This window comes from Aythya marila (genome assembly GCF_965140915.1).
Source record: "Aythya marila genome assembly, chromosome: 1".
Taxonomy (NCBI): Eukaryota; Metazoa; Chordata; class Aves; order Anseriformes; family Anatidae; genus Aythya; species Aythya marila.
In genome coordinates, this window is record NC_139042.1 from 197,826,498 (window position 1) to 197,838,390 (window position 11,893).

General features: G+C 40.3%; 1 protein-coding gene across 1 annotated transcript in view; it reads right to left on the reverse strand.

Annotated features, from left to right (window-relative positions):
- Window positions 1-4,398, reverse strand: part of PCLO (piccolo presynaptic cytomatrix protein) — a gene marked incomplete at its 5' end in the record, with an annotated part of 366,889 nt that extends 362,491 nt beyond the window's left edge. The window contains one exon of the mRNA XM_082755642.1: window positions 4,154-4,398. Coding sequence (XP_082611768.1) covers window positions 4,154-4,398 — 245 coding nt within the window. The remainder of the gene's footprint in view (window positions 1-4,153) is intronic.
- Window positions 4,399-11,893: the final 7,495 nt, after the last annotated feature.

Consider the following 11,893-nt stretch of genomic DNA (forward strand, 5'->3'; position numbering starts at 1 on the left):
ATTCCATCAAGTATTTTGCATTTTTGCAATAAAATAAAAATAAAATAAAATAGCAGTTTCATTAGCAGATAGGTAGGTCTACATGCAGTTCTATTTTTTGCATTTTAGACAAGCATTCTAGGTTTATCTGAACTATTGCTTGCTAAGTGAAATAATTCCAACTATATAGTAGCAGTCTGGTCCACTTCCAGCATTCATGTCTGCAAGTGTCGGAATGCTTCAATCAAGCCATGTAAAAAGTGATGGGAAAAAAAGGCTCAACAGTACTTAACAGTTTTAATAAATTAAAACAGGTCAGGAAACTTGGTACCATAGCCAAACCTTAAAGTGTGAAAATTAAAGAAAAAAAAAAAAAAAAAAGATTTATAAAAAATGAGCTTGGAAATTAACAAGAGTAAATAACTGTCAACTCTTATTGCAGTGGAGTTCTCCTTCAGCTTTCACTTTTATGAGAATAATGTGATCCATAAATTTCCACCTAATCTGATGTTAGGACTTCAAATGAGATTACAACCATGAATACACTGAATAAAAAATCTAAGTGATTCTGCAAGGCTGCTGGTGTACTCTCAAGACTAGATTTGTCTTGCCTTTATACATAGCAATGTTTCTAAGCAATGGAGACTGAGTGTGCTTAAATAGTGGAAGAAAAAGCCTTGAAAAGACAAGCTTCTTGAGAAATGTTACCTCTTTCAAAAGCCAGGATTTAATCCCTTTAGTTTTAGGTAGTTGAAGATTGAAGCCTTCTTTTCTACAGCTATTTTACAACCAATTGCAGACTGACATCAAAAGAATTTAGTTAAACTGGAGAATGAGAAATTCTAAGGGGAAAAAAAAAAAGTCTTTAATTGACAAGTGTTTTCTTATTTTTAAACCATAAAAATCAGCATTAATCCAAATTCAACAAACAAAACAGTTTAGCCATCCCTCACCTAATTCCTTTCTTTGCTCTATGTTCCTCCTCACTTTGGCCCTGATTCACAGAACTCATCTTTATTCATTTAAGTGAGTATTATAGCCAAATCAAAGCTTGCTTTGTAATTAAGCAGAAGTTTAACAGAAAGACTGTTGGTCTAGTTCTCTAAAATAGTTTTTATAGTTATGACATTAAAGGCATGTGTTATTACCATTCATCAGTATAAACAATTTTGAAGAGAACTACAATTACTAAACAATTACAAGACAGATCTCTGTATCTACAGGCAAGATATGTACAAACTTAAACATAGTCCTGGTGGTCTTTTTTTCAAATGACTTGTGATGGTATTAACAAAAATACAATTTTCTTCTGGAAAGTACACCACAAATACATTTTAGATACTCAGTAAGGACTTAGCATTTTTTCAAAAACACACCTTTCTTTCTTGCTACTGTATGTTATGAACAACTTTATGAAATGAAAACAAGTAAAAAACCACAGTGATGTACTCAAAATAAAAATGATTGTATTAGATGGCTCAAGTTTTCACCTATTCCTTTCAGATGATGTGGAATAATACCTTAGCGAGTGGACATCTGACACAGTTGCAGGATCATTCAATGCAGCTAGGACAACTAGAATAAGCTTCCAAATTAACTGTGCATGTTTCAGCTAAAACTGCTAAACATTTTTTTTTTTTAAGACAGGCAATTGAAATCGGATGGAATTATTCTGTATTTCTAAATATTATTCTATATTTCTAAATTGTATATTATTCTATAGGTCCTAAGCATCCCAAACTCTGTGTGGAACCAAGAGAATATAACATTCAAAAATATAATAATATTAATAATAATTTACTTGCGGGAGGTGGGAGGGGGACTATTTAAAATAGAAAATAATGATCAGTCTCTCAGGTAAGACTGGATAATCACTAATGTTAAAATACAAGTACAGATGAAAACATTCAGTTAACAAGACATGGAAAAAAACACACACAAGTACTAAGAGACAACCTAACAGGGTCACTGGCATAATGCAAGGCTATATACACTTGAAGCCTGAATTTCAGCATTTGATCACCATTGCAATCATTTATCTTTCGGACTGGCATAGCCACATCAGAAAAAAAAAAAAAAGCTGTTGAAAACAACAGTTGTAGAGCATTGTTTAAGAAGCACTTTGCACACAGAGTTTAAAAAAAAAAAAAAAAAAAAAAAAAGGTTGAAGTTATGGAATCTGAGTCTCAGCAGGCTAGTTCTTTACTTGGGTTAAAGACTAGAAGAGGCTGATCCTTAATCTTTAGGTAAGTCTTACTCCAATGGTTTGGGTCATAATAATCATTCACATAATAATCATTCCTATCATTGCTGGAAAATTTCAGCAGCAAATAGAGGTATAAAAGAGGAGCAAGTAAAGCCAAAAAAGCAAAGACAAGTGGAAACCTCATTATGTTATGACAGGCACAAAGATATGATGTGAATCACTACACACCCACAAGAGAAGCTAGATGATAGGCTATTATACTGACTTGGAGTTAAAAAGGCCAATCTATAAAAAAAAAAAAAAAAAAAGCAGTAATTCACAAATCTAGACTGCCTTTACTTTAAACAGAGAATGAAAGTATGGTGTACTAATAAGATCAAAAGAATTTCTGATAACAGCGTGTTTTTTAGGGGAAAAATATGTTTATAAATGTAGGAATATTCATATTTTAGCCTGTTCTATGGTCTTCCAAGGACTTTTATCTTTATATTGGAAGATTAGTATGAAACACTAAACTTTTTACCATTGTTCATAAGCTGTTTATACATAAGGGAATTCTGAGCTTAGTTTCACAGAACTGATCAATAAGATTTTTTCCTCACTAACATCTACAGAAGCTGGGTAAAGCCCTGAACTGCATGGAATATTATATTCTACATACAGTGTTAATACCTGCTTAACAAATATGCAAGATTTGACTTCCAATTGAAAATAATAATAGTAATAATAAAACAGACATTCATCTCAGTTATAATACCAATGACTTCCGTACTTTACCCAAGGATGAATATGGTCCCACTCTCACTTCTTTTCTAAAATTCACTTATATAAACCTGATATTATACAAATGAAACATGCATTTATCGGGGGTGAGGTCAATATACAAGAACCGTGTTGAACACTACAGCAGGCTCCCTTCAGCATCCCCCTTTAAGGCAAACAACACACCCAGAGCAACCGAGACGTCGGCCCTAGGCTAGGGGAAGGGGAAGGCAGCGGGTTCAGGACCGGGGACAGGGGCAGGGGAAGGCGGAGGGTTTAGGACCAGAGACGGGGACATGGAAAGGAGGAGGGTTTAGGACCGGGGACAGGGACACGGGGGCCAAATTGCGGCCACCCAGCGGGGCAGGCCAGCGCTGGGGAGCGAACCCAGGTGGGCCGGGGACATCGGGCTTGTTGCACTTCGGGCAGTGAATTTACTACGGGGTAGAGAAGGACAGGGGAAGGGAGTGACCTAGTCTTCACAGATGAACGACGAGGTAAAGCCATTACTACACAGAACACTGAATTCTTGTTCTCTCGCCTCTCTTTCCTTCTCAAGGGGAAAAAAATCGAGAGGAAAAATAAATAAAGAAAAAAAAAAAAAAGCGACACTGGAACAGACCTCCTCCTCAATCCATTACTATTTAATGAAGCCAAATGATAGTTGTAGAGGATAAGAACTGGCAGAGTAATGGCTAGCAAATGCATTATGCCCAAAAGCTTTGAAAGATTCAACAAGAATGCCTCTCCCCATACCTCCATAAAGAGATGCTTACAAAATCCATCCGCCCTGGGGAGAGCTTTCTTGGCTACTACCTGAGCAGCAGGGCACTCCAACCCCATAAAGCACACACACAGACACACAGAGAAAACCGAAATGTAGGCTGCAGATCTCCCCCTCCCAAGGCACAGAAAGTACCCGTGCTCCGGATCGGTGTGACGGGAGGGAAGAGGAAAGGGCGCAGCCCACTGGAACCGATGACCGCCGTTATTAGCAGAAAACCCCGGAGTGGGGACGAAAAAGCACGGCTGTGAGCTCTATCCCAGTGCCAGCCTCCCCCTTCTCTCCGGCAGGCAGCAAACCGCAACGCCCGCTCCCGATGCAAAGGGCCCGGATTGCATCGCGACTCGCCCCCAGCCCCACCACGAGAAACAGGAAAAACGGGGAAGGGAGCAGGGGGAAGAAGGGCGATTTTGCGTGCGTGCCTTTGCATGGAAGGCGGCTCCGCGCCGGCGAGGTTCCCTCTGGGCAGCCCCTGCGCCCTTGACATGACAGCGGCGATCTGCCTCCTCTCCTCCTCGCTCAGCTGGCTCAGGTCCGCCTCCACGCCGGCCGGCACCAGGCGCTGCAAAGGGGCCGCGGGGCCGCCGCCATCCCCGGCAGCCGCCGCCGCCCCTTCGGGGAAGGCTCCCAGCCCTTCTCCTCCTTCCAGGCTCGCCTCGTTTCCCATGGCCGCTGCTCGCCGCTCTCCTCCTCTCTCCCCAGTTCGGGCTCAGACCGGGGATGGGGGTCGGCTGGCCGGCTGACAGCGCCGTTCCCCGGCGGGTGCTCAAAGCTCCGCGGCCACCACCGCGGCCCCGAGCGGCGGCAGCAGCGGCAGCAGCGGGGCCGGGCTCGGTGGCTGCCGCCGCGGCTGCCGGGGAGGAGCGGCGCCGCCAGCCGCCAGCCGCCCCACGCAGCGCATGCTCCGGGCGGCTCCCCACGCACACGCACTCACACTCCTCACACTCACACACACGCTCACACACGCGCGCCGCCCCGCCCCGGGTCTCCGCCGATAAAGCCAACCCCCGAACACGGCACACCGCGGCTATCCGGCCGACAGCGGCACGGGGGAAGGTGGGAGGTACAGCTGGAGGATGTCCACCCGAGGTTTCCCTCCCCAGCAGGGCCGGCTGAAGCAGGTTGTACGGGTTGTTGAGCTTTGAGTGCCTCCATAAATGAAGATTTCACAGCCTCTCGGGGCTCTCATTTTCCAGGATTTGACTGCCGTCGTGGTGGCTGGTTCCAGTATGTCAGTGGCTTTTCAGGACTGGATACTGGACACTGTATTCCACATGCAGTCTCACGACTGCTGAATAGAGAAGAATCACCTCCTTTATCCCGCTAGCTGCACCTATGGTGATATAGCCCAGCCCACAGCCACCATTCTGCATCACAAGGACATGCTGCTGCCCACCAGGACTTTTTATGGAAAGCTGTTTGGCCACTCACCCCCCAGCCTCTCCCAGCATGTAGGGTTACTGCATCCCAGATACAGGACTTTGCACTTAGCTTTCTTCAACTTTGTGATGTTCCTGCCAGCCCATTCATTGCTCCTGCCTGTCAGGATCCCAGCAAGCAGCAGCCTTGTGCTTCACTGCTTTATTGTGTATCAACCACTCTCCCCAGCTGGCATCAACCACAGGCCAACCATGGGAGTATTCCACATCTTTGCCCACATCATAAATGGAGACATTAGATACTGCTTGTCACAGCTAGTAACCTTGCCACCAGTTGAACTAGGAACCGCTAACCACAAACCATTTAAGCCTGACAGTTCAGCCTATTTTTCATCTACTGTACAGGTCTCGCTAATTTGGCTCCAATGATATTATGGGAAATCATGCTGAAAGCCTGATGGAGCATCATTTGCCTGGGGTGAACACATGCTGGCTGTTCCCAATCACATTCTTGTCCTTCATGTGCTTGGATAGGGCTTCCAGGAGGATTTCTTCTGTAACCTTCCCAGGAAGGGGACTAGCCCAATTAGGCTAACTGGCTTAGAGTTCTCTTCTGGATCCCCTTCTTGCCCACCCCCCCGCCTTTTTTTTTTTTTTTAACAGGTACAGTGCCTGCCTTTTTCTGGTCATTAGGAAAAATTTCCCAATAACTTTTTGAAAATGATAGAAAGTGACTATGCAGTAGCATCAACCAGCTCTCTCAACATCCTTTCATCCAGCCCATCTTGGTCCCTTGAGCTTCTGTATGTCCAAACAATTTAAGTGCTCCCTAAATCTATCTTACTCTAATATAGATAATATTTCACTCTCACATACTCTATGCTGCTAGGCTAAGGGACCTGGGAGACTGAATGACAAATCTTACCCATAAAAGCCATGGCAAAGAGCTACTAAGTACCTTGCTTGCCCTTTCTATATCTTTTGTCACTAGTTTTTCCTGACCTTTTGTTTGGGGGATTTTTTTTTTTTTTTTTTTTTTTTTTTCCAATAGCCAAATAGACTTCCTAGAGACCTTGCTAAGTTGTGGCTCTAATGAACACACTGGAATATTCAAAACACACACCTAGTTCTTCACAAATAACAGTTGTTTTCACTATAAGGATGCAATAGCATTTGGTGTTCTTGCTTGTCTGCTTCTGTACTGCCATTACTATCTTTCTCTAGAAACAGCTGTATGTACAATGTACATCATCTCCCACCATGACCTCTGTCAGGATGACATCCAAACATTTATAGTGTATTTGTATCTCTACAATCAGAAACTTTTTTTTCCCCCTCCAATACTGGTTCACAATAAATGATTAAACTAGTAGCAGTTGGGGGCTCTCTACTTTTCTCTCAGGTGACTTTTAAGTTTGACTTCAGAGGAACAGTGCAGGAGACAACATGATAAAGCACAGAAGGAAAATCCTCTAAATGGAGAATCATAACATGAGTGTAAGTAGATGCCTGCTCACATGGTTTTCTACATAAAGACATCACAGAGACCTGTGACACATGGCACACCTGGACAAAGGCAGATTTACCTGGCATTTGAATAAAAGATAGAAGGAGGCAATTGCACACAAATACACACATCTCTATTCATTTAACACACAAGAATATCATGTACTCTTATATGAATGAATGTGCAAAGTGCTGCTGCGTGGAAGAAGGAAAATGCACAACAAACATGGGGAAAGAGGGATCTTATAGGTGAAAGCAGTTGGTTTTAAGATACATAATAATGTGAACATTCCCATATACTTAAATATACTTATATACTTTAGCTACATAGACTGAAAGTTAAATGCATTCCCAAATGCATTTTTTCTTAAAATACAAAAAGAAAAGTAAATCAGCTTCTTTATCCAAAGACAAAATAGGTAACTAGAGCATTGACACAGATCTAGAAATCATGTTCTGTTTAAAAACAGATGGTATATGTCAGATATAGATGCAGACAAAACAAGTGAGAACAAAACATCAAATTTCCTCAGCAAGACAATTAAAACCGAGGAAATAGCAGCTTTGCTAGTGCTTACTGATTGAAACTACATACACTGTTCCTGTTTCACTGTTAATGTGTTCTGAGACAGAGCAAGGGAGAAAAGAGACACAATGGGTAAAGAACTAAGCTGAGCCCATATGGAGAGGCAGAATGGGATATGACCTTCAGTGGGAAGTTCATGATTGGCTTCACTGGACCAAGGATGTCACCTTAAAATGATGATTTCAAATACCTTAGGGATTTTTTTGTGGAAACTGACTATTTACACAATTCTATGACATTTACCTTTTCTTTTGAAACAGTATGAAATCAATGGTTATCTGTCGCATAAGTCCCAGTGCAGGCCTGTTTTCACTACACCCCATCATTTCCATATCTTCCTTTCTCCCAAAATGCTTCTTGCTGTCCAAAAGTCACACCAACTCTCCCATTTTATTGTTACTGATGAAATTCACAAACTAATGAGGCATAACAGTCCATAGTGTCATGGAAAGAAAAGTTATCAAACAAATCATCTTTTTTCCTCAGAAGTCATAATGTCTAACTTGCAGGAAACAGCTTGGTGGTATCAGGCTAAATACCCTTTTTTAAAAAATATATATTTTCTTAATCACTATCACTGGCAAGTATGATTAAAACCCTTCAGAGATAAAACAGTCTCTTCAAAAGTGCATGCAAATTAGAATTCTGCATATAAATTTAGAGGGAGAAATATAGAAGCAAGTTCCCTTCCCTTAGATAGCAGATAACATAAAAAGGGTAATCATGAATAGAGGCAAACCCAACTATCTTTGAGGGCTTGCTTACAGTTTTTGTAATGTTTTCATTGCTTTTATCTGACTATAAACTAGATGAGCACAATATACAAATCCTGATATATTTTAGATCATCAGGTCCAATCATGGTACTATTATCCCAGCAAAACAAAGGTACAGGATACTTTAAGGTGGTGTAACTTCATTCAGATTAAGGACTGAACTATAGTAATAATACCATATTTTTATCTGGGCCTGAACCACTTTGGTATGCAAAGTAGACATATCAGTTCTCCAAAAGAGCAAGTCCAGCTTAGAAGTGTGTAGGCAGAAGCAACACAAGGCACTTGCTCATGTTTTGCCAGTGACAAATCTGATCTGGGGCAAGTGAATCTCAGTTGAGTGTGTATCTTCAGCACTACTATGAACGCTCAAAGTTAATTCACTGATTAACAAGACTGGAGATTTCCCATCTTCTCATCAGTAGCCTACTTAGTATGGATGTACTTTTTGCATTTTTTAATGGGGAAAAAAGCTATACAGTGCATAGAATTTGAAGAAGTAATGCTAAGATCATCAGAAGAAAGGAATAAGATTTCAGTAACACCTTCACATACGCTGCCAAAATGGGAGGGGATGGAAAAGTCTAACAGCTTAATAATATGCCTGGCATGATGCCCAGATAAAAGTGAAGAAGTAAGAATGTGCATTAATCATTAGCAATTAATGGGAAGCCTTAATGATCTCTAACATGAAGGTAAAGTTAAAGAGCAGCTAGAATTTGGATAAGCATATTTAAGAAATTGTACAAATTGATGACAATATATTCTGATGTGTACAAATACCTAGATAAATGTTGAAGTATGTCGATCAGTGACATATCCCATTTTAGAGGTACAGAGACTGTAGAGGGTACTTTGAGTTTAGAAGACAATGCTAAGAAGCATCCATGCATTCATTCTATTTACTGTGCACAATAAGCAATACTTCTTAATGATAGCTCTTTCCAGACAGCTAACATGATATATTTGATAACTATAATCAAATATGTAAAAATAAAGAAAAATAAGGAATACTCTAGTTGAGTCAGTTGCCCAGATGTGCTTGCCCTGCTGTCCTCTTTACTATCTCAGGATGCACGTGAGCACACTGCACCAGAGATTAAAAAAGGGTGGTGGAAGAAAGCAAAGTCATGGTAAATCAATACACTGAATGGAATTCATCCAATACAAAAACCTGATGAAGTTTTTTAAAGGGTGAAGTTAAAGAGTATGAGTCTGTATTCTAAAAAATGTTGTACAACACCTAGGAAGTAATATTTTCAAATATGACATACTTTAAGTCTATATAAACCAAAGCATATAAACCAAGAGCACATGATACATTAGGAAACTACACATCTGTACATTCACCTGTACTGTTAGCCAGGCCACTGGTGCAGTGAGGTACTAGGAAGCTTATCAGTGCAGGTGACCTGAGATACATATTAAGGAGTGGCAACAGATGCATACACAGTCTGTACTAAATGGCTGTACACTCTAAAAAACAAGAACATAGGAGGGTAAGGCTTCTCTCACGAGTATTAATTCTGTATTAAAACTGTTCTCATCTATGAAACAGCCAATATTTGGCTAAGGAGTGCATAGCAAGCATTCAAGATCATAATGAATTTCCAGGCTCACATTACTAGTCACCAAAACAATCATTAAAGGGTCATAACAAGCTACCTCGCAAAGCACTGTCAACATTCCATTCAAATACGTGCTACCCATCTCTCTCTATGCAAAGTTCTTCACTCCTTCATTTTGTACATGCAGGTTGAGAATCCAAAGGAATAGTGATTTACCCTGTTCCAAAGATCCTGCAAAAAGACCCACTTTACACACAAAAAGGAAAAAACAAAACAAAACAAAACAAAACAAAACATAAAAGCTTCCAGGTAAGAGAAAATACCCTAGACAGAAATATTTGCAGCTCTCTGGAGTTCCTCAGTTTCTGTTTTCTTGAGATGCAATGCACTTTGACACAACACCATTAAAGTTCCAGCACACAATTTATTACTGAACAAATAAGTTATAAACTGCAGATATTTTAGTCCTAAAACCAGTCCAATCAAAATAAAATAATATTAGTAAATGCTCTTTATCCCAGTGAATAGCCAGTGTGTAGACACTTGTCTGAATTATTCCAGCAATCTTACAACCAGATTTGCTTGCTTAAACAAAACGAGAAGGTCTGCCAACTGCCTACAGTGCAGCAATGCTGATACACTCTCAATATGGACTCCCACATTATAGTTTAGTCACAATGTTAAAAATCTTGTGTTTATTTGCAGTCAGTAATCCTAATACACAAATAGTGATTTGCATCTTAAATGGAAGAATGGGGCAAAAAAGCCCTGAATCTCAAGGTCTGCATTCTAAACCACCCTCAACAAAAACAGTATGTAGCTTTGGCCATGCTGATCTCTAATTGCTTTCTCTAATTTGAGTTCATGCAATTGAGTTCATCAGAGTACAACTCAGAGTGTTGCAAACATCATCATTAAGAGCTCAATTTTGATTTGCTTGCACCATAAAACTGTCAAAACTGGGATTATTCCAATTCAAGAGCAAAAGTAGTCAATTAGGAAGAACCTAGGGAAGTCACTAGTATCAAATTATGATAGATCATGTTAGAATAAAGTAACTGTTCAGTTTATTCAGTTGGGTTTACATCAGTAAGCATAACAGACTGATTCTCAGGATTTGTCTCTCAGGACTCTTACTGGAAAAATAGGGCAGTTGAAAGTTTTAGTTGCCTTAGCAGTTTTCTTGTTCATGCTCAGAAGACAGTAGGTACTTGAAAAGTGCATAGCTTTAACAAAGGGAAGTCTGCTTAGTGAACCACATACTTGGATGATGTTCAGGTCCTCCCTGTGCCACAAAGCACAGGCTTTGACTTTAAACACAATCTATTGTTTTGTTTGTTTGTTGTTTGTTGTTTGTTTTTACCATCTAAATTAAATAATCCTTGGTGGTGGTGCAGTGTTAATATTCATTAGGACACCAAAAAAAATAGTTTGCTTGATTTTGTGCAAAAAAATTACTTACAATGGGATTCTGGAGACGAAACCTGCTTTACTGTATGAATCAGGTAGTGAGTGATGCATTGTTGACCATACTAAAGACACATGAGATACTAACTGGCTCTGTGGTACAATCAAAGAGAAAAAAATTAACCTATTAAATGCTGCTTAGAATGTGTTTTAGATATTGCTTACTACATGCAAAATAAACACCACTCTTTATCCCAGAAAGTACAGACATTCAGGACAAAAAAAGTTCTTGATGCTAGAAGTAGCTCCTAGGTCATAGAGGAATACACAAAAGCAAAGATACATCCCTAATGCCTTGATTTTCATCTTAGTCCAAATATAGTCTTAGAATGGGCGGGAAGGAAACTCTGGAGGTCACCTGGTCTGATCCTTCTCCTGAAACAAGGCTAACATAGATTAGGTTGCTCAGAGTCTTTTTCAGTCAAGTTCTGAGTATTTCTAAAAGTGGAGATTTCAGTCTCTCTGGGCAACCTTGTATCCAATCAGATTTTTTTTTAATTTTTATTTATTTTTTTTTCAAATTGTTTTAATTACTTTTCAACCTTTTACTAGGAATCTCAGGGATTAGTAAGGCTCTATTTTCTCCTACAGACCACTGTTTACAAAGGGTGTGTAACACACTCCCACCACAATGTCACCCTTACTGTCTTTTTCCTCTGATCCTGACCTGCAAACTCTCAACTACGCTGCTGCCCATACTACAGTGGAACTTCATACTATCAAGCTGCTCCTTCACATTACCAGCAATCCCCTTTCTCATCAGATTTGTCTGTCTTTCTTAAAGACTTTGTATCCATCTGTCTCAGCATGCCAGGCATGTGAGTCCGCTAAATCTCAGACATCCCAGTGATCTCATGAAACAAGCACGTACTCCTACCCAA